Source organism: Neofelis nebulosa, chromosome 2 (genome assembly GCF_028018385.1).
Source record: "Neofelis nebulosa isolate mNeoNeb1 chromosome 2, mNeoNeb1.pri, whole genome shotgun sequence".
Lineage (NCBI taxonomy): Eukaryota > Metazoa > Chordata > Mammalia > Carnivora > Felidae > Neofelis > Neofelis nebulosa.
In genome coordinates, this window is record NC_080783.1 from 158194990 (window position 1) to 158219255 (window position 24266).

The 24266-nt window shown below is 38.6% G+C and overlaps 1 protein-coding gene and 1 pseudogene across 4 annotated transcripts in view; both read right to left on the reverse strand.

The window, feature by feature from the left end:
- ST6GALNAC3 (ST6 N-acetylgalactosaminide alpha-2,6-sialyltransferase 3) overlaps window positions 1–24266 on the reverse strand; it is a 535826-nt gene that overhangs the window by 76409 nt on the left and 435151 nt on the right. Inside the window, exon 4 of one of the 4 annotated variants that reach the window (XM_058716935.1) lies at window positions 9234–15311. The exons of the other annotated variants lie outside the window; for them this stretch is intronic. Coding sequence (XP_058572918.1) covers window positions 15302–15311 — 10 coding nt within the window. The 3' untranslated portion in view covers window positions 9234–15301. Of the gene's footprint in view, window positions 1–9233; window positions 15312–24266 lie in introns of those variants that run through there. 4 annotated transcript variants of the gene reach the window in all.
- Window positions 9234–14049, reverse strand: LOC131504534 (small nuclear ribonucleoprotein G-like; annotated as a pseudogene).

Genomic DNA, 24266 nt, shown 5'->3' on the forward strand with positions numbered 1-24266 from the left:
AAGTAGATGGACCAACAGAGATTTCATTTCATCTTTGGCTTAAAGCCTAACATCCCTTCCTCTGATTCTACAGGTTTTCTGCCCGCCTGGTTTAGTGAGAGGGTTGCCAAACAAGATTGAAAACTAATTGATTTCCCATTTTGATACAGCTACATTGCTGGACATATTTTTCTTTAGTAGTGTTAAATATTTAATGGAATCTTAACAGAAAAATTCTGTGTGTGTAATGTAAACATATTGTTAGGTTGCCTAAAAGGATCTCATCTTGATTAACCTGGATGTCAGGAGTATCAATAGTTCCTTCTCAGGATTCCAAAGAGACGCCACCAGTGAAAACCCCACATGGTGCTGGGACTACTATGCCTTTTCTGTACAGCCTAGATGTAATTATGGTGAGAGAGCTGGTCCAACATTACAAAGGGTTCGATCCCTTCATCTGCACATCTGGTTAAGTTTTCAGTCTTCCAACTATAGATTTCTAATTTGAGAATTAGTCTCTCTGACTTTCATTGTACCGACATTTATATAACCTAAAAACCACAACAGATCCTGATCATTTACTAAACAAACAAAATTTTCAAAACTTAAAGCAACGTGTTTATTTTTATGAGGCAGACTTAAAACAATGGGTAAATGTTGCAGACAAGAAAATTTTGATCCTAAACAATAAAATTATTTAAAAATGATTCTCCAGTTAGGCCAGCTGGAGGATAGGAACCAATGACAGAGGCCTCAGCTCTGGGTGTTTCTAAATAAACTGACGGTTACTAGCCATCAAGGATGATGTTGAGTTAGTTTGCCTGATTACCTTCCGATCCTGGACCTGTCCCCAAAGTACCACTGTTAGTTCGGGCCCAGCTTATCACTTCCTTGGATTATATCAACACCTGTTTGGTTTATTTCCTTATCTACAGTGTCAGTCTCTAACATCCTGTTTTCCATATTGACACTTAACAATCTTTTTTTTTAATAGCTTTGTAGTAATTCACATACCATATTATTAGTTCCTTTAAAGTATACAGTTCAGTGGTCTTTAGTATATTCATGGAATTGTGTATCATTGTCACAATCTACTTTTTGGACCATTTTTATCAGCCCCAAAGAAACCTTGCACCCATTAGCAGTTCACCTCATTCCTGTCCCAGTTCTATGCCCCTGTCCCAATCTACTTTCTTTCTCTATAGATTTACCTATTCTGGACATTTGATAGAAGTGGATTTTTGTGACTAGCTTCTTTCTCTTAATATAATGTTTTACAATGTTCATCCATTTTGTAGTACTTATCCATACTATTTATTGCTGAGTAACATTCTATTTTATGTATATACCATATTTTTAAAAGATATTTATCACTTGATGAATATTTGGGTTTCCACTTTTTGGCTGATATGAATAATGTTGCTATGAACATTCATGGCCAAGTTTTGTGAAAACATGTGTTTTCACTTCTCTTAGGGTAAAATTACTCTATATGCAACTGGATGTTTAACATTTTGAGGAAATATGAGTGTTTTTTCAGAGTAGCTGCACCATTTTACATCCCTACTAGCCATATGTCAGAGTTTCAGTTTCTCCATCTTTGTCAACACTTGTTATTGTCTATCTTTTTGGTAATAGCCATTCTAGTGGTTACAAAGTGGGATCTCATTGTAGTTTTGATTTGCATTTGTCTAATACCTACTGATGTTGAACATCTTTTCCTGTGCTTATTGACTATTTGTGTATCTTTTTTGGAGAAGTATCTATTCAAATCCTTTCTCTATTCAAATCATTGTTTAATTAGGTTATTTATCTTTTTGTTATTGAGTTGTAGTAACTCTATATGTTCTAGATAAAAATCCCTTATCAAGAATACAATTTGCAAATATCTTCTTTCATTTTCTGTGGGTTGGTTTTTTCACTTTCTTGACAATATCTTTTCAAGCACAAAAGTTTTAAATTTTAGTGAAGTCCAGCGTATCTACTTTGTTGTTGTTGCTTATGCTTCTGGTGTTGAGTGTAAGAAACCATTGTCTAATCCAAAATCATGAATATTTACTCTTATTTTTCTTTCAGGAGTTTTATTTATTTATTTGTTTATTTATTTATAAATTTTATTTATTTATTTTGGGGTAGAGAGAGAGAGAGAGAACAAGTGGGAGAGGGGCAGAGAGAGAGAGAGGAAGACAGAGGATCTGAAATGGGCTCTGTTCTGACAGCAGGGAGCCCAATATGGGGCTCAAACTCACAAACTGCCAGATCATGACCTGAGCTAAAGTTGAGTGCTTAACTGACTGAGCCACGCAGGCACCCCTCTTTCAGGACTTTTACAGTTTTATTTCCTACATTTAAGTCTGTTATCCATTTTGTTAATTTTTGTATATTATATTATATTATATTATATTATATTATATTATATTATATAATATTGTATATTGTATATTGAAATTAGAAGTAGGATTCTAATTTCATTTTTTGGTATGTGGATATGCTGTTGTCCTAACACCATTTGTTGAAAAGGTGATCTTTCTTACATGTAAACCTAAGGGTTTCATTTCACTTCACACTCAAAATTCTTCAGGAGCTCACTATTTTGTATGGTACTGGTTTCTAGACTTGGGCTTCCTGAAGTAGCAAAGTAAAATAAACAATTTTGGGAGACTTACATAGGGTTTTAGACTTTCCATTATTATTCAGAAGAGAAAAAGGTAAAACAAATAATGTTTATACGTTCTCTACATAATTTAACAAGAATGTTTTACATAGATGCACCTTCCAGTAAAGACAATAATCTCAGAGGCCAAGGATTGTAAGTAAATTTAACTTTATTAAAAACTGAGCAGACTACCCCCCTAAAATGCTTTTGTGGAATATGAAATATTTATCACAGTCTGTCATTTGGGAAACACCATGGCTCCTCCTATCTAAGAAGCTTTATCTTTTGTCATGTTCTCCCTATATGCCTTTATGATTCAGCCATACCACACAAACCTGATTTATTTTCTTTCTAATAAGAATGTTATAATAGTAATACAAAGGCCATAGGTGTGTAAGAGTTAGTTTCCAGATGATCTGATCTACATTTCTTGGGTAAGGAATTGGAATAGTCAACATGAGTTAAATCTCAACATCACTACCAAGTAACTATGGACAAGATTTTGACTCCGATTTATCACCTATAACTAGAGATCATAGTGACTGTCGCATAATGTTATTATGGGAGATCAAATGATTTAAGAAAAAAATGTAAGTTACCCAGTGCAGAAGCTAGATGCATATTAGTAGATCAATAAACATCATTTGTGTTTCTCAGACCTATATCAGTGATTTGCAACCCTGACTACACATTAGAATCACCTGTGTAGTTTGAAAAAGCCCACAGCTCATTTATAACCTAATCATAAAATTTATATGGCAACTTAAGGAATATGGAGTAGCCAAAACAATCTTGAAAAAGAAGAAGAAAAAGTTGGAGGACTCACACTTTTTGATTTCAAAATTTACTCCATGCATCTACGATCAATTGATTTTTGACAACAGGGTCAAGCCAATTCACTGTGGGGGGAAATAGTTTTTGCCACAAATAGTCCTGGGATCACTGCATATCTACGTGAAAAAGAATGAAGCTGTACCCCTTCCTCACACCCTACACAAAGATTAACTAAAATGGATTACAGATCTAAGTATAAATTAAAGCGATAAAACTCTTAAAAGAAAATACAGGAGTAAATATTCCTGACTTTGGCTTAGGCAATTTCTTCTTAGACATGACATCAAAAACACAAAGGACAAAATAAATGTGTAATTGGACTTCATCAAAATTAAAAACTTTTGTTCTTGAAAGGAAACTGTCAGGAAAGTGAAAAGACAGCAATAGCAAATGAGAGAAAATATTTGCAAATTATCCATCTGATAAGGGATTTGTGTCTAGAACACATAACAAATTATGATAACTCAATAACAAAAACAAAAGGATGCTCACTTAAAACATGGCAAAGGATTTGCAGAGACTTTTTTCCAAAGAAGATTGACAAATGGAAAATAAGCACATGAAAAGATGTTCAACATCATTAGGTATCAGAAATGCAAATCAAGCCCAAATAAGATACCACTCTACATCCACTAGGATGAATAATACCAAAAAGATAAGATAATAACAAGTGTTGCCAAAGATGAAGAAACTAAAATTCTCATACATTGCTGCTGTGGATATAAAATGGTGTAGCTGCTCTGAAAGACAATCTTGTCGGTTCCTCAAAGTGTTAGCACGTGATCCAGTAATTCCACTTCTAGGTATATATCCAAGAGAAATGAAACCATGTGTTCAAACAAAATTTGTTCATGAATGTTCATAGCATAATTATTCATATCAGTCAAAAAGTGGAAACAATACAAATGTTCATTAGCTGATAAATGAATAAATAAAATGTATAGGTATATATCCACATAATGGAGTATTTTTCCATTATAAAAAATAGTGAAGTGATGATACATTCTACATACAGCATTGATGAACCTTAAAAATATCATGCTAGATGAAAGAAGCCAGTCACAAAAGGCTATCTATTATATGATTCCACTTATATGAAATAATTCAGAACAGGCAAATCTGTACAGACAGAAAATACATTAGTGGCTGCCTAGATCTGGGAGGTGAATTAGGGATATTGGGGAGTGACTACTAACGGGTACAGTTTTGAGGGGGGTGATAAAAATTGTTTTAAAATTGATTGTGCTGATGGACACACAGCGCAGTACTAAAAAACCCTGAATTATAAACTTTAAACGGGTGAAATCATGTGATATGTGAATTATATATCTCAATAAACCTTAAAAAAACACACACCATCCTACTTCCCAGAGTTTCTGATTTGGTTGTTCTGACACACAGGGGCTTAAAACAAGTTGATCACTGGTAATCCTAAGGTGCTTTATCAACTTCTTCCTTCAATTTTCCTGACCTGTCTACTTTAGAAAAATTTATTCAATCTGTCACTCTGCACCTTTCTTTATACCTGCTATTTTCTCACTCTATCTCCACTTTGATCAATATCCTCACTCTACCTTTACCCTCATATCTGAATATCCCCTCTGAACTAATTAATATGTCTCACCTTCTTTGGATCCTGTTCCAATCTCATCTCCAGGAGATCTTGAATGACCCGCCCCACTTTGCTTTGATAGTCAGCACTGGCTGTGTTCTCCAAATTGATCTGTGCATATGCACTCAGGCTCCCCAACCTCTGTCAGGGAGCAGGAAGAAACTTTTAAGGGAAGTAGTTGTCCACCCCGCCCCATCATTTCACTGCTGATACAAATGAAGTCCAGAGGAATTACAATTCACTTCTAAGTATCGGCCTACCTTGCATCTCTTGACATTTTGTTTTTTAATTATTTCAAGTAATTCCTCATGTATTTATCTGCCTGATTAGACTACTATCTTCTTGAAGGTATATAGTAACTTCATCCCACATGAATTTCCTGTGTCTATGAACAATAAAATATATGCTTGCTCTAATGAGCTGATATTTCTACTGTCTTAATGAAATCTCTTCTTATATGATCCAAGGAAGCTTTTACTTTTAAGGGCATTAAGGCTATTTTACAAAAGGCAACAATCAGCTAGTCTATTTTCATTTCACAGAGGAGAGAGAATTTAACCTGCCGAGGGAGACACTTAGATAAACTTGGGCAAATTATTCTACTTTTCTGAACCTCCATTTCTAACTATAAAATGACAGAATACCTATTGTGTATGCTTTTCATGAGTATAAATAAGTTAATGCTTACCTAATATCTAGGAAGAGCTTACAAATATGCCTGCTCAGGCAATGTTAGTTACTTTAATCATCATAGTCATTATGATGATTGGAAATTTCTAACCTGAAGTTAGTCCTTAGCAGCCCACAGACTTTTACATAGTTGGAATGTAGTTTTGCTTCAGAGCACTGAAGCAGTTTTTCACTGGCCTGTTTGAGTTAATACAGTTTCTTAGATAGTTAACTTCCATCCAATGAGTATAAATGCTTAGAAAACTGTATGCAGCAAATGTTCAAAATAATAATTTCCACCTGCTCATGCATCAAACTATATCTCTTAAGGAACTGGCTTTATTAACCGAGTAAACCTCCTGACTCTAGCTTTCGGAAAAGTAAGAGCCTGTGTCCCAGAGCACACAGTGTTTCCAACAAACAATAACATGTGCCATGTGGAGTGTTCTCATTAGTTAGGTTCTTCCATCCATTGTTAAGTTGAAGTTTTGTTTCGAAGCTGAGTAAACCTGACTTAATTGGCTTTCCCCCCCGTAGCAGAAGTTTTGGGTAAGATGTATATCTTGAAATCTAATTACATATCTTAACTGTAACCTGAGAAGCTTAAAATTCACAGATGCATTTTATCTGTCAAATATGGAGACAGTTGGCAAATGCGGGCCATAAAGGTGGAGATTTAGTACCCAACTGCTTGAGTTGTTGCTGCCTTCCTATGTTTATTACTTCACAGTTAATCAAGGAGATAACTCCCAGGAGTTTTGTATCTTTCTCCCTATGCTCTATAGGATGAAGTGGGAAGGAGAAAAGAATATTCTCTCTGTAACACGTTTCCAAGTGGAATGAGTCATTTGCTTCACAAGTCCTTGAGTTAAAAACCAACATTAAGTGTTTTAATCAATTTCTGAAATCTTTTTTAAAGCCAACAGACCGGGACATCACATTATTGCTACTATTTGTATACAGTTCTTTTGGTAATACAGTAATTGTATGAATATGTGCATACAATTAGAACAGATATTCAGAAACAGGACTGTTCAACAACCATCAAAACCTTATTTCTACAATGACCTGGCAGTTTTACCACCAAGAGCAACTATATTGAAATAATTTTTAAAATATGGAAGTGCTAATCATTGAACAGAGCATAGTTCCTTTGCTGAGTATTAGAACGACAAAAGGTTTTACATGTATGTAAGTTTCAAAACTGATGTGATTACCAAAGATGAATAAAAACAGAGAAAAACCAAAAGTGGCTCTAAAAGAATGAGAGCAGATGCATTCTCCATCACCAGCTACCTCAGTGCTACCCAGGATAGCTTTTAGGAAGACAAGCCTTTCTACTTCACAAGCAATTCCCAGCTACCTGGGGCAATTACGGATTTCTTTCTTAAATGACTAGATACAAGTGTCACCAGGTTTCTAGACAAATGGCCAGCATGATTCACCTACTCAGGAAATAAACTAATTATGGCACTCAATCAAGTTACCCTAGAAATTCTGCTGATCAGAAGTTCTTCCCCTTCATTTCATGGTCCAAAATAAGCAGAGCTAACACTTCCATCTTCCTCCTCCCTCCCTGTGCATATATTTTGTTACTATTATACAACTTTCACATGTTCCATTTTTTAAAATATAGAAAATCCAAAAAATGAAAGAAATAAAGAAATGATGTGCCAAACACACACAGATCTAAAGAGAAACTTACATGAAGTCAAATCAAAATAATAATTGTTCAAAAACGTTAAGGTTTCTTGTCCTTTAGGAAAAGACCCAGGTGTTTCTTTGAAACACCCTTGATAACCAATGTACATTATCTTAGGAATGAAAAGATGTTTCAACATTAGAAAATCTATTAATGCATTATACAATATTAGTAATCAACAAATTAAAGAACAAACAATCCATGGTGAACTCAACAGATGTCAAAAAATATTTAATGAAATTTAACATTTACTTATGTTTAAACTGTTAGGAAATTAAAGTAAAAGGGAACTTTCTAAACTTGATAATTATTATTTATCAAAAATCTATAGCAAGGATCAAGCTTAACAATGAAACTTAATGTCACCATTAGAGTTAGAATAAGACAAGGATGCTTGCTGTCACTATTCTAATGCTGTTAGAAAGTCTCAGTCAACACAATAAGACAAGAAAAATAAAATGAGGTACATATTAGAAAGATAGAAACAACGCTGTATTTCTGTATTAATGGTCAGTTTGTTTACATAAATAATCGATGAGAATCTACACACTGTTAGAATTTACTATGTGTTCAGCAAGGTGGCTAAATACTGGATCAACATAAAAACAATGGCAGGATTTTTACAGAGCAGTAACAGGTCATTCAAGAATAATAATATAAAAAGTACCTCATTCACAACAATAACTAAAATATAATTAAGAATAAATTTAACACGTGTTGATCTCTGTGAAATGTGATATCACTTTATATCAATAGATTGACAAAAATCAGAGTCTGATATCAAGTGTTGAGTACAGAAACAGTTTCTCTCATCCACTATTTGTGAGGATATCAATTGGCACAATGTTTTGTAGTACACTCTTGCAAAATCAAAGAAAAGTGAAGACATATACTTCCTTTATGTTGTAATTTTACTTCTAGGTATACACTTTACACTAAGAAATCCTCACACATATGACAAGGAAACATGTTGAAGAATGTTAATGGTAAGTATCATTATTTGTAATACGAAAAGACTTTAAATGATAAATCCGAACGTTTATGGAGAGAAAAATGGGTAACTGAATTGTGGTATATTCACACTGTGACACTGCATAGCTATGTGCAAAAATATGGTTAAACATCAATAACAAGGTAGATTAAAAAGGTTGGACAATAATACTTTAGATTTATATAACATGAATAGTGTTTGAACAAAATATAGTATTTATAGACAGCTTAAGAATACACAAAATAACATGCTATAGTTTTATATTGCTTAAGGATGTATATAGACAGTTGTAATATAAAAACACATACTAGACTGGTAAACCCAAATTCAGGGCAGTGGTTGCCTCCAGGCAGAGAAAGGCAGTAGCAGAAGCAGGAGCAGAGAAACAGGAAAAGAGACACAGGGACTTCAACTGCATCTGTGGTGTTTTGTTTTTAAATTCAACAACAATATTAACAGACCTCAAAGGCCTCTGGAAAAATCTGTGAATTTGATAGAGCTGGGTGGCAGGTATTTGAATGTTCATTATTTTCTTTCACATATACATATCTCCTTATATTTGAAATATTTTTGGGGGCGCCTGGGTGGCGCAGTCGGTTAAGCGTCCGACTTCAGCCAGGTCACGATCTCGCGGTCCGTGAGTTCGAGCCCCGCGTCAGGCTCTGGGCTGATGGCTCGGAGCCTGGAGCCTGTTTCCGATTCTGTGTGTCTCCCTCTCTCTCTGCCCCTCCCCCGTTCATGCTCTGTCTCTCTCTGTCCCAAAAATAAATAAAAAACGTTGAAAAAAAAAGAAATATTTTTTAATAAATAAAAAAGGATCTGTGTGAAAATCAAATGTTGACAGCCAGAATCCTAGTTTCCTGGGAGGTTGTGATTACATGATGATTTCAGAGGTAGCTTCTCTTTTCTTCTAACAGCCAACTAGCCTCTGAATTAAGTGATATTTATTAAGTGCCTTCCATTTGTCAGGCACAAAGCTAGATTCTGGTGATAGAATGGTAAAACAGCCAGGCATAGAAAGGATATGTATCACATTCCAGTGGGATTACAAATGTACATCTACAAACTATGAGAAATGCCATGAAGAGAAGCAGGGAATTATGAGACAGAATAACCAAGCAGGGCCAGGGCAAATACCATGGCAGTCACTGAAGTTTGGCTACCTGAAAGTTATCCACGTGCCCCCTTCTTCCTGGCCTTGTTCTACTACAGAGGTTGGGAAGCTAATATTGATTTCCCAGACTCTTTTGCACGTGGCACAGTTCTAACTAATTAGACATAGGGGTCTCTGGAGCCAGTGGCCCTTTCTGCACAAAAAGAGCATCACTAGAAAAAAAGCCTTTCACCCTCCTTTACTCCTAGTATATTATTCTGTCTGCAGCATGGATGTGATGCTGGGGATGGACCAGACATCTTGATATGATGCAGATGGGAGCCATATGTGGTGAGGGGTGGAGCACAGTAATGGGCTCCTGGGTCCCTGAAGTCAGAGCTGAGCCATGGTTTGGACGGACTGTTTACTCTGAACTTCTTTTTAGCTCCTACTGGCTGGAGCCTCTATTAACAAGATTTCCTCTTATTTGGAGGCAAAATCACTCCAAAAAGATACCTTCTAAAAGAGGCGATATTTAAGTTGAGAAGAGAGGAATGAGAGGGAGCCAGCCCTGCAGAAAGCAGGAATGGGACAAGGAAGTGGGTAGGTAAGCAAGCCCAGCAGAGAGGGAAACAGTAGGTTTCAGAGGGTTGGCATGTTTGAGGAGCACAAGAAGCCCACTGATGCTGGAGCTTAATAACAGGTGTGTGATTGCTTTGCAACTGGCTGGGAATCTAAATACTTGACTATCTTGGGCTCCAGGTTAAGAACAGTGGAGTTGGACTGAAAACAAAGACTCAATAGCAGCCAGGTAGTTGCTGTTTTCAGAGACTTCTTTCTATAAAACAAAGAACCCCTAATCCATCTACTTGGATTTTTAAAACTGAACTCCGCCAAGTCCACCTTTAGTTCAGAGGTACAGCTTTCACTACCCACCTCCTCCACCGCCTGGGAGGGGAAAAAATTAGCATCCCCCCAGTCCCCTTGACATAAAGGAAATTGCAATGATAGGATTTAACCAAAGGCTAGCCAACCGTGTCTTAGGCATTCCCTGTGCTCCAGAGGTTTCTATTTTGCTCTGTATTTATCTGAATGGGAAGAGGCAACTTCATTGTTGAAAAGAGTCTGACTTGAAAAACACAACAGAAATCTAGTTCCTTTAATCCTGTCCTCACTGGGCACTAAGGAAAGGGTGGAAAGGGTTGGCTGATTTTCTAATGTGCTTCCTATTGGTCTATTTCCCGGATCTTATACTCTTCTGGCAAAGGAAGGTTATTTTACAAGACAGTATTTACTGAGCACCTGGGTAGGCAGATTGCCAGTTCAGGCAAGAAGCCCATGGCTTGGAAGAAAATGTCCATTTTCATCTGAAAGGTCTCAATTTGATGGGTATTCTGCAAGTTTCCAGTTGGTTATTTCAGAGTAGACTTGGATATTTGAGTTTCCAGGCCTTTCCTTCCTCCTCCCTTTAGCTTTCCGCAACTAAACTACAGCTATCTAATTCTTTTGATCTTTCATCCACGTCCTTTCCTGAATTCATTCACTCTTTTTGCTATTCTCTGCTCTTCTTCCAAATTGCCTGAGCTTCCCCAGTAATGAGGTGGTGGGAAGAGAGCGTGTGGTGCCAGGTGCTGCCCAGCTCCAAGTGTCCACAGAGGAACTGTTACTCCGTGCCCTTCTGCACAGGCAGCCTCAACCTGGCCTTCCCTTTCATTCTGCCAGACTGCCTGGCTGGCCTGAATTTAATTTGCAGACCACTATGCCCCCTGGGCCTACTTTGGCATCGCTGTGCTCTGGCGTCTGCTTCCCTGAGAACAGCTCTGTGTTTGGATTCCCTTCCCCCAGGTGAATGCACTGCCTTGCCTTTTTCAAATGCTCACAAAGTTACTATTCCCAGCCGACATACCTCAAGTCTCCCAGGTTGTTTGCCTTTTATTTCTATTGCCTGAGCTGCTCACGATACTTTCCAAATTGAAATTATTAGTGAATTCCAAAAATGAGCAGCTTCTTCCTTTTCCCCACCCAGGTCATGAATAAGAATGCTTCAGTAAGAATCAGACCCACAGTTGCCGCCACAGCATATTAGGTGATGCATCTTCGTAATCCTCCTTCGGTGGTAATCCCTCCACCAGCAGCACCGTCAGAACCTTCTTAGTTTCCAGGAGTTTTTCGGCCCATTTTAAACCCACGTATTCAACCTTCCAAATATTTATTGAGAATTATGCTAGAAGCTGCAAGAGATTCTAAATCATCAAAGACACAACCACCACCCTTCAAAAGGGTTCTGTCACTATAGAGTATATACCATCTTCAATATTTATCAAGCACCTTAAATGTGCCAAGCACTATTAGGTGCTGAGGGTTTGAAGAGGAAAAGTATGGAGTCCCAGCAAGTTTCCACCATTGCAGATAATGGCATGTTATTATAATACAATGTAAAAACAATACTGGGATGTACACCTGGGAAGTCCATCTTTCAGCCTCTGCCTCTTCATCTGTAAGATGGAACCAACCTTCTAAGTTGTGGTGAAGGCTTACATAAGTTGAGGATTGGACAACCCTTAGTGCAGAGCATGACACAAAGTGTTAAGAATATTACTAGTAATAATAGTTACAAGTATGATAATACATGGTTATTATTGCTAGTAGTATCATTACAATAATTTCCACATTCAATCTGATTGATCATGGCTGTCTGGAACATTGTGATGAGACAATTCAGAAACCCTTACTAGGTCCACTAGCAAAGAACACCAGGATGGGTGCCATACTATGATGGACAGGAGGAAGAGATGGCTATGTAAGTGTTAATTCAGCCTGATGCACACATATAACTACACTACAATTGACAGTGTAGCCCTCTGACTTAGGAATGCCACAAAGTGTGTAGGAGGTAACTGACTTTACATTTCAGGATAGGAGGGAACTGATGTCATATGGTAGGATCTTAAGTCACTCTGTGGACGACTTTGGTTTAGAAACCCTAGAAGTGTTTATTTATTTATTAAAAATTTTTTAATGTTTATTTATTTTTGAGAGAGAGAGACAGACTGCAAACAGGGGAGGGGCCAAGAGAGAGGGAGACACAGAATCTGAAGCAGGCTCCAGGCTCTGAGCTGTCAGTATAGGGCCCAACGTGGGGCTTGAACTCACACGTGGTGAGATCATCACTTGAGCCAAACTGGGATGCTTAACCGACTGAGCCATGCAGGCGTGCGAACCCCAGAAGTGTTTTTAAGCCTGAAGAGTCTAAGAAGTCAAGTGAAACTGGGAGTGCAGATAAGAAGTTCTACCAAAATGAGGTCCTTCCCACCCAAGGCAGTCGCAGAAACTCTAGGGCAGTGGTTTGCAACGACTGCTCCATGACGAACTTCTGACTGATCTGAAGCAAAATAGGAATGGTAAGGACAATGGAGGGAGGATTTCATGCAATGAAATGTCCTTAATTTAAAGAACAGATATTATGTTCTTCCTATTTTGTGGGTGTTAAAATGCCGTCCTTTTCATAGAAAGATACTCTGAAGATTCTCCCTTCTGTATCAAGTCTCAGAATGTTCTAAGTTCCATAATGTTCATTTCTCTGAAATCTTATCTACTCCCATGACTTTAATACCATCGATATGCTGACAACTTCTAAATGTGTATCTAGCAGCAAAATACGTCTCCAAACTTCTGATTCATGTATCTGCCTGCTTTGGATATCTCATAGGCACCTTAAACTTAACAAGCCCAAAAAGGGATCCTTTCTGCTTCTATGTGTTCCTCTCTTGGTCCTTCTATCTCGGTAAATGGTATAGGAAATGGCAAGTTGCTCAAGCCAGGAATATTCAGTCATCCTCAATACCTCTCTCTTCCTTCCCTCATCCCTCATCTATCAATGAGTTTTAGCAGTTCCAGTTCCAAAATATCCCTCAAATCCAACGACTCACCATCACATGGCTGTCACACTAATCATATCTATAGCACCAACATTCTGTTCCACCTGATCTCACTCCTTCCACTCTTCCTGCCCTCCAATCCATTGTCCAGTGGCATTCAGAGGACTCTCTTAAAATTCTTTAATAATTACTTTCCATCACTCTTGGCATAAAATTAAAAATCCTCATCATGGGCTACAAGGCCCTGTATAGTCTGAGACCTGCTGAAGCCAAGCACAAGTTTATTTTATTTTATTTTTTTTACTCTTACAAAAGTTTATTTAACAAAAAAGTTCAATATGAAAATGCACATGGCCTGATTTTTATATTGTAGTAAAACAGGTGCTATGGAGAGGGGATATTCAGAAGCAGCTTATTTCTTCTGGTGAACACACTCATTGTTTACACTCATTACAAGGCTTCTAACATGATGACACTATTCCCTCATATTAACACCATTCTCATATTGTGCTGTTGCCCACAGTTGCCATCTGCACACATTCATCTATCACAAGATTCAAAAAAGGACTGAACCCCTGCAATATTCCTTGGAAATGTCTGCCACAATTCAATTTCAATGATAATTTCTTGTCCATAAATGTTTTTAACTCAACAGGGTAGGCTTTGCTTATGGTGTCTACTTAGCAAGCTCAAAGATGCCTCCAAACCTCCCAGTACAATTTTAAAGTTTATTTATTTGTTTTGTGAGAGACCGAGACAGCATGAATGGGGGCAGAGAGAAAGGGAAAAAGAGAAAATTCCAAGCAGGCTCCATGCTGCCAGTGCAGAGCCCCACATGCGGGGGGAGGTGGGGGCTCAAACTCAAAAAACCATGAGCTCATGACCTGAGCTGAAATCAAGAGTCAGATGCTCAACTGACTGACCCACCCAGGCAACCCTCTCCCAGCACGTTTTAAAGAAGAAGAGTTTCCTGACCTTTTCTGTCTATATAAAGTTAATGTGTTACGTGCTCTAAGAGAACCATTTTATTTATTTCCTTCACAGTCCCTATCTCAATGTGAATTTTACAACTATTAGTATAATTTATCAATAACTGTCTCCCCCACCAAGCCCATAAAGTATTTGAGGGTATAGATTACATCTAGCTTTGTTTTTCATTGCATTCCCAGGGCATACTTTTACAGTAGCAGCAGATAGTATGTGCTCAATAGATAGTCACAAATTAACAAATGAGTGAAAAGGGAAAAAAATTTACACATCTTTAATTGGTAAACTAAAAAGGTGACCTTAGTAGGGCTCCAATTAAGAATTTCTTTCCTGGTCTCCAAAATTCAAAGTTTGAGGACTACTGCTCTGTGGTTGAAAAAGATCCCTCATCTGGGACCTCTGGATATTGTAATGGCCATACAAATGACCTTTGAAAACTTATGGGAGGTGCTAGTAGGTAGGGACCAGCCATTGTTGGACTGGTTCTCTGCTCTTTGGCAGTTTCTTTGGTCTGCAGCAGTTTCTTTGGTCTAATTGTAGTTCTGGAGCTCTGGAACTCTTAAATGAATGCCAAAGGAGAAAAAAATAGAGAATCATGGTACCCATCTCAAGTTTAAGCTTTGTGTTTCAGAAGAACTTATTTGCATATTTTATCTGTTGTGCTGATAGTCTAAAGAAAGAAAAAAATTATTTATGGTAAAACCTGTCCAAACACCCATTGGCTGTACAGTATCCCAATTCATAATATGTGGGCTATAAATTAGAAAATGAGATTCTAAGCCAGCCAATCAGATTTACATTCCCAGTAGCAGCTTGTGTTATAGCACTTGGATTGTTCTGTCAAATAATTTATTGAGATCCAGATGCTCCAGTTCCCGATCTTCCCTGAATAAGTGGTTGTCAGGTACTCCTGTCCAAAAAACAAGGCAGTTGGTATTTAATATAGGCTCCCACACTTGTCAAATGATCTCCAAAGAATATGAAATTGCTTGTCATCTTTGTCAAAATTACATATGAATGGGATATTTGCTGTGTTGTAATTAAAAACTCAATTAAAAGAAATTCTGAAATCATTATCAACTTTCTCAGGCATGAGTTGTTCTACCAAAAAGCAAGCTGTTTATAGCTTAGGCTTTTACCAGCATTCAGCAGATGGCTGAATCCCAAAACAGGCCCAAGGAAAGGATGAGATCTGGACCAAGGTGGAGGCATCCTAAAGAACAAGAGCAAGGTGCAGGCAGTGACATTACCTGTTAGGTGGCAAGTCCCCTAATTCTGGGACTTGTGTGTATAACTGTAATTCTATAATTAGATGCTATCATTTCATTAACGCTGAGGACCACTGTCCCTAATGAGTCTCTTCAAAATGAACAAAGAGGAGGTAGCTTATCATTATGGACCTCACTTATCCTGGGCCTATCTACTAGATGAATATTATTGGAAAAAAGTAACTGCATTACAGTGGGTGCCACTGAATGTAAGCACATTTGGTTCTCAGGGAAACGATTACCCTAAGTGGCCAATCATTAATGACTCCAGACAGTAGGTATCAGTGATGAGAGAGAAGTAAGCATGTGGGTATATCCAAAAAGGAAACCCATCATTTTACAGCCGTACAGCTGAAGCTGGGTGAGAAAGCAGTTCCAGCCTCTTCCTGAGGCCAGTTAAGCCAGGCAGTTTCTTAAATCAGAGCATGAATTGTTAATAGTAATAATTCAACAGCAGCCTCCATTTATTGAGAACTTACTATGTACTTAGCAAGAACGCTAAGCCCTTTAAATTCATGATCACACTCAATCCTCGCAACAGCCCTCTGAGATATGTCCCAGAGTTGTGAAGTCAGGAAGCAAGTCAGTTTGACTCTAAAACCAGTACCCCTCATCATAAAGTTGTACATTCTAGATCCAGACTCAGTAGAGACCAGAGCCGCTGGGATATTTTATTACCAGTGCATAGCTAGTAGATCTGGGGTTAAGGCATCTGGGTATGATGCTGAGCCCAAGAGCGCCTGTGGGCATTTTTTTCTTCTATTCATTTGGAGATTGTTTGGGCATAATGAGAAACACTATTTTTTTTATGGAGAAAATGGCTTAGTCTTTGCTTCTGTGATTGTAACACTAACCAGCAAACAGCAGTAAGCTTGATTTTTAAAAAGCAGCGCTGATTCAAATTTTCCTAACTTCCTACTAAGGAAGTACTACTGCTAAGTAGTAGGGGAAGTACCCCTACTAAGGGGTAAAGAGTACTCCTAATCTGTAGGTTAAATCTTCTAATGAATGGAGGTAATGTATATTGGATTATGCTGTATCAGAAGCTGCAGCACCCTTTTGTACAGAGCTGTACAGAGTGACAGGTGTTCCCCTGCCAGGTAGAACAATGGGGATGACTCAGAAAATCTTCACTGTCCTAACTGTTATTCCAACTATATGATTTCCATACCACGTGCTTCACTTTTTGAAAACGTGAAGACAAGTGTGACGAGAGCAGAGTATGCATATTGATGAAGTGTGGGAAGAAAGGTTGAATGGAGGGGTGAGGTCTAATAAGGCAAGGCCCCTGACAGCCAGAATATCCATCTAAAGGGCAAATGCTCCTGAGAAGGTTGGCCCAGCTAGTTGGGTGTCAGATATTTATATCTTGGAATGAAATAGTTTATAATTTATTTGAATGAGGACAATCAATGGGTATTCCAAGGGGAACACTGTGTGTTGGGGGTATCCAGCACCGCTGGAGAAAAGCCCATGCATGGAGATGGGAGAGGAGCAGCATGAGAACCAAGGGTACAGAGGGAATGTTTCAATGGCTGGTGAGACAGCAACCCTGAAAGGATTATGAGGGACTTCTGAAGGGTATTTTATCTGCTAAGGCATTGTATGGGTCCTCAGGGGAATGAGTAACTAAATGCTATGAACTCTGTCCTAAATCCTTGAAGCATGACCTGCCTCTCCTTCTCCCCCACATCCTCTCTCTTCCTTCTAGTTGTCCTTCCAGTCTCAGAGGCTTAAGAGTTTAAGTCCTTCCTGTTTAAGACTAACCTTTCCTATGGATACCCCACCCTGCCTGGGCCACCTCTCCCACTTTCCTTGGGAACACACTACATCATTTTTTTTTCCTCTTTTACCATGTAGGCTTCCCTTTTCCCACTATTGGTTCATTCTCTTCAACCTCCACCCTTCCTTCAACGACTCTACTCTTAAAATAACCTGGTCCTGATTCAGAATTTCCTCCAGCTGCCATCCTATCCCTCTACTTCCTCCCATCCAAAATTTTATGCAAAGAAAGACTGTGCTCACTCGCCCCAGATTCACTCCTCAACTGACTGCAGTTAGGTTTCTCCTGCCACCTTGTAGTGAAACTGCTCCAATAAGGTCCCCTAAAGTCATGGCTTTCTAAATTTACAGGATTTGTTTTAAGTCCCTATACTGGATTTCATTGTTTTGGTTTCACTTTGGATCTTACCATTTTCCTGAACCTCTACTCTTCTGGCCTCTGTGACATGACACTGCCCTGGGTCACCTCAGACCCCATTTCACTGTCTCCTGGTATCTTTCTTGGCTTTCTCATTGGCCCAACTTTTCAATGCTGGCATTCTTAGGCTTCTGTCTTTACCTTTTTTCTGAGGGTTTTAACTACTACTTTTATGGTTATGACTTACAAATCTGAATTTCCTACCCAGATCTGTTGCTCACAAGTCAGGGCCATATATCCAATGCCTCTTGGACACCTTCAATCAAATGTCTTATAGAAATGTTGAGATAAACATGGCCAAAAAACGGACATATATCTTATCCCCTCTACCTGATTCTCCTTCAGTATTCTGTGTATAAATTGTACTGCAAATCATCGAATCAGTCAAATTATAAACTTGAGGGTCATCCTCACCAGTGCTCACAAAATTAATCACCACACATTGCCATTCTTTACTCTCAGATTTGCCTTCTCTGTTGTATCCAATTCTCCCTGCCTAGGTTCCTGCTCTCACAGACTTTCACCCGGACTACAGCAATATCCTCCTCATGCTCTCCCTGACCCTCGAATGAACCTCCTGTACTCCCCCTGAGTGCCTACATTATGCCTTGGCCTCACCGGGTTTCCATCACCAACAGGGTAAAACCTGAACCTTTAACCGAATATACAGGCCTTCTATGATCTGGCCTCTTGAGACTCACCTTTTGCTATTTTCTGCTTGATATTTTAAGCTCTAGTCATACTGATCCTTTTACTGACTGGGAATATACTGTGCTATTTTTCAACTCAAGGCTACAGTCGTGCCATCTTCACCTGGGACTCCCTTCTTCTCCTCTCCTTAACTTTCTCTGACATCCCTAACTCTAAAAACTTAGTCAGGGATCTCATTCTACGTTCCTAAGCACCTGGCTCGTCTCTTTTATTGCACTTACAATACATTTGACATTCTCTATTTCCCCAATACAATCATAAATCCTTGAAAGTAAAGATCAGTATTATCATTTCTCTGAATCATCAGTGCCTAAAGTAGCTCCTGATACATCATAGGCATTGTTCTGATTTTTATTGAATACGATAACAACAGAAACAAATATGTGTATAGAACTTTAGATTTTTCAGATTGCCTTCCACACATCTCCTTTAATTTTCATGGCAATCCATCCTGGCTATTCAAAATCTATACCTTAAAAAAAAGTTTTTTTTAATGTTTATTTATTTTTGAGAGAGAGAGAGAGAGAGAGAAAGCTGGGGAGGGGCACATAGAGAGGTAGACAGAGGATATAAAGCAGGCTCTGAGCTGTCAGCACAGAGTTGGATGTGGGGCTTGAGCCCATGAACCATAAGATCATGACCTGAGCTGAAGTCAGACACTTAACCAGCTGAACCACCCAGGCACCCCCAAGACGTATATTTTATTTCACTTTACAGCATATGGAAATAAATGGCAGCTTTAGCTGAGAACTACCTGAGAAAACAGAAAGACATTATTAGAACACAGCTCATCTTTACTTTAATACAAATTTTTGGTACCCTCCTAAATTAAGTTTATGCATCCAGAAATACCCAAAACCATCACTACCAACACCACCAACAACAAAAATAAACAAAACCAAAAAGACAAAGTGTTTTTTGAAATTCCCCATTCACCGTGTAAGTCGTAGTTTATTCCAGTGTTTCTGAGTTCTCAAACCAATGATTCATAGTTATTTCCTATTTTTTTTAATGGGTCATTTTACCTGTTTCTCCAACTTTTTGAGTAGAAATTTTAATCTTTCCTTGGTTAAAGATTTCCAGTTCATTTGCAGTTCCCAGTTTCCATTTTGTATTTTTACCTGATTTTTTTTTAACCTTTAGATGACAGACAAATTCACATATTGGATTTTTATGTAAAAGCATCAAACTGAAATGCTGTTTAAGGCTTCTATTGTCCAGTAACAGTAGAATAAAATAGTTATTAAATGCTATTTTTGCTCATGAAGCAAATATAGTTAAGTTATAAAACCTGTAGCCCATCACCAATACTATTTAATTTTTTTTTCTTTTAGACAGATAGCTTTACCTCTTGACCTAGAGAAAAAGGAGCCTTATAGCAAAAAACAAGCTCATGCATTAAAAGCTGCTCAGAATTTTAATAATGGTTTGTCCAATATTTGAATTCACTTCCCTAAAGATAAGAGAAAGCAAATTAGATTATTTAGTTACTTCTTCCCTACTAAGGGGAAAAATAACATCTGCATAAGATATTAACACATTCATATTCTGTTTCCATTTCCAAGTGATTGCTCTACAGAAAAACAGTTATTTTTTTGATAGACAGCAAACACAAAACTCAGAATTCTTGTCCTAGCATCTTTATTGGCTGCTACATGATCTTGAAGGATAATACTCCTTTGCTTCATTTTACAAAAGCCATGAAAATTAGAACTTGGCCATTACCAAAAAGACAACAGTTTGGGCCTAAAAGAAATCAGATTGTTGTCTGGTGATTACTGTCCTATAAAAGAAAACTATTAATTTCAGCAATGACACTAGAATTTCTGGGGCTTTGTTTGCACATAAGCATGAAGTCCAGATTTGCAAATGCCAGACATAAGATTGTAACAAAGGTTAGTAGATTTTCCTAAATTTATAAAAATAATAGTAAAGATTTATAGAGCACTTATTTTGTGTTACTTTTCTTTTTTTAATGTTTATTTATTTTTGAGAGAGAGAGAGAGAGAGAGAGAGAGAAGAGGCAGGGGCAGAGAGGGAGGGAGACACAGAATCCAAAGCAGGCTCCAGGCTCTGAGCTGTCAGCACAGAGCCCAATGCAGGGCTCAAACCCAAGAACAGTGAGATCATACCTGAGCTGAAGTTGGACGCTTAACCGACTGAGCCACATAGGCACACCATGTGTTAGATACTTTTCTAATCACTTTACAGGTGGCAAGAATTTTGTCCTCCCAATCATTCTGTGAGCCTAAGATCAGAACTCATAAGATTGCTCTCTCACCTCTACCCCTTCCATGCTCTATTGTCTTGAGTATGTCTATTCTGTATTCCTTGCAGGTGATTTCATACTGAAGACTCTCTTACTTGAAAAATTGTTAGTGAAGTCACAGAAGTTTAGCAAGTTAGAGCGAACAAGGATCCGTGAAATCATTCAGTTTAACCAGGACCTAGAGAAGTTCTCTGACATGCCAGGTGTTGTATACTTAGTTGGTGGCAGATTAGAAACTAGAGTGTACTATCTTGACCTCTGTGTACCCCATGATTCCATATTCCTTTGTTTCATGTGAAAGACAAGATACCCATTTGCTTCAAACAAATCTCTTGATCACCTGCAACGTGTCAGGCACTAGTTTAGACACTGGAGATATGAATAGGAAGAGACAATAACTTATCCTTATGGAGTCACACTATTCAATTCACTAAATAAACAAGGATTTATTGAGTACCATTTATGCACCCAGTTCCAAAGAAGATCTACAGAGGTAGGGATGGGTGTAGTGGGGAAAGGAAGAGTACAAGAGGTGGTCCCTGATCTTTAAGGAGTTACACAAAAGACAACAAGAAAGCAAGAAACACTCATAGGAAAATTAAAAAAAAAAACAGCATATAGTTAAGCTGTAAGGTAAATGAATACTAAGGGATTTCAGAGAAGGGAGATCCAGAGAGTGGGCGACCTGTGTGTGTATACCATGGAGAAAGTGGAGAGGTTGCCTACCATGGAGTATGAAACAGCCCAGAGTTAGAGACACACACAGACTTTAAAAGATAGTGCATAAAGTAAGAAATGGATAAAATGTAATATATACCATTTGTGTAAATCAAAGTACAAACAATAATAATTATTTGGCAAAGATGTATGCAATCAAAAATGCACATAAAATACAACAGAATGCCTGTCTATGTAGAGGAGGGGAAGAGGAATAAACATAATACAGTAATTAATTGATTGATTTAAAAATAAGATCAGGGCACTCACAGACCAAAGGATAAAAATGTGTCATGGCCTAATTATATCAACTCTGTTGTCAAGTTTCAGGAGAAAACTCAATATAGCCTGGGATAGATGGAGTGCAGCTTTGGAGGATGTACAGACCATATTCACGCTGAGAGAGGAATGGAAAGGTGACCTGGGTAAAGGGACAGTATGAGAGGAAAGAGACCATTACGCCAGGAGAGGAATGTGCATGTGGAGAAAGTAGAGGAACTATGAGCAAACACAGGCTTGTGTCTCTTACGGGAACCCTCTGAAGTCAGGCAGAGGCCTGGAGCTGCTGTGGTAAGAGACAGGCACTGAGGGTGTTGCCTGAGTAGGTGACTGATCCAGAGAAAGAAGACACTAAGGAAGGAGAGCCTTGGCGTCCATCCTCGGGATAAAGGACACAGGCGGTGAAGCATACGGTAATTCAAGTTGTGTACGGATGAGTGGTGTCCCTGGGAAAGAAAGGGAGACGAACAACAGACACCTATGCTGTGAGAAGATCATAAAATGTGACAGGGTTGTATCAGTTTGGTTCTCTGTGTTAAGACATTTGTGAAAGTTCGCTTCAGCGAAGACGTGGTTCCTGGAAACAGTTAAGTGGGTCACTTGCTTAGCTTTCCTTAGTGGTAGATTAATTAGCCAGCTGTAACTCCCGGATCTCTATTTTTAAATAACGACTTGCATAAATCTCCAAAGACAAGAACTCGCCACTAGTATACAGCATATTCCGGCAGCTGCAAGTTATTATGCCCAGTGGAAATTAAATATCTTTTAGGGAAATCATGCAAGATCTCATGACAAATATGAAATTAACCCCCGCCACCTCTCTGCCCAACTCATTTCTTCGCTCGCCTGCCATCCTAATAGGCAGAGTCTCTGGGGTCCTGAAATGACAGCAGACTTGGCAATATTTTAAAAAGGCATTATACATCTATGAGCATTAGTATAACATAGAGCCTTTGTCCCCGATTGAGCTAGAAGCTCTGGAAATCAAACATCAATAAACACACACGATAGGCCCCTCCTAAAAAACTATTAACTCATGGTCAGCCTGAGATGCTTATAACTCCAGAGATGTAAACAAACAAACGAACAAACAAGCCATTTTATTGATCATTTTAGCCGTTTCGTTTCCTTTGCTTAACGCCCCCAAATTCCCACTTCTCTCTCTTTCCCTCTGACCGAATGCATTCTCATTCTGGTTCTTTATTACTTCTTTATTTTTTAAGCTCCAGATTTCAGATAACATGTGACTTTTTATGTTCCCTTTTCATTGCTTGGTTTTTTACATTAGGTTTGGGCTCCTGTAGTTTGTGAAGATATGGGACATCGTGTCCTCCCTCAGAGTGAAACAGGAAAAAGAGCAAGAGCAGAAGCTGGCCATGAGTGACTCCGATAAAGCTGCACACAGTTGGGAAGGGGCCTGAGGTTCGGAGCAGCTTTGGGTATTCAAATGCATTTGGAGGGGTGCCTGGGTGGCTCAGTCAGTTAAGCATCCAACTCTTGACTTTGGCTCAGGTCATGAGCTCACTTGGGGTACTCTCTCTCTCCCTCTCTCTCTCTGCCCCACCCCGACTTATGCTCTCTCTCCCTCTCTCTCTCTCTCAATAAATAAACTTACAAAAAACAATAAAGAACAAATGTATTTGTAAATGTGTGTTTAACAAAATGACAGCTGATGCAATAGCCAGAATCACCCAGTGAAGGACTTGATTTGTTCGGCTATTTTCAATAAAGGGCAGAAGCCACACATGACTTCGGCAGGAAACCGGTTCCCTGGGTGGGGGAAAATGGAATCCTAACTTTCCCAAGTTATTCTAAAGACCCCGTGACAAATCTTTAATTTCCCACTTGAGCACCACCAATCTTGGATTCAGGAGAGAAAAAGAAGCAATGCTTCTATAGAGACACTATAATTTTGGGTCAGATGCAAAGCAGAGGAAGTCAGTAAGGACCTGAAAGGAGAAAGGGAGGGGATGGCTATCACAGCACTCCCGCATGGGCAAGCCCACCACCCAGGCGCATCTCCATGGAGATCTGCTGCTCCTTCTTCAGTTCCCATCTTGATCCCCAAACCTTCCCTTCACTTTCCACAGGCTCTGGGACATCTCTACCTCTCACAGAGGCTGCCAGGCAGCACTGCTTTCCTCTTTTTTCTGAGTCCAGAAACGGCTGCAGCCTGGGTCTTGACCTTGACCTGTGACCTTATGTCAAGAAGTTAACACAGTTTCTGCCTCTGGCTAATGGTTTCCAACATCACCAAATGGGAGTCTATCTTATCAATTACATGAACTTCAGTCTTTGGCATAAAGGTCATTATTGTGTTATGCACCTGGAATCACATTGTAATGAGGCACATCACATTCTCTTACAGTCAATGAGGGGGAAAAGAAGCACACAAAATGGAAATTACTCCTCAAATGACCT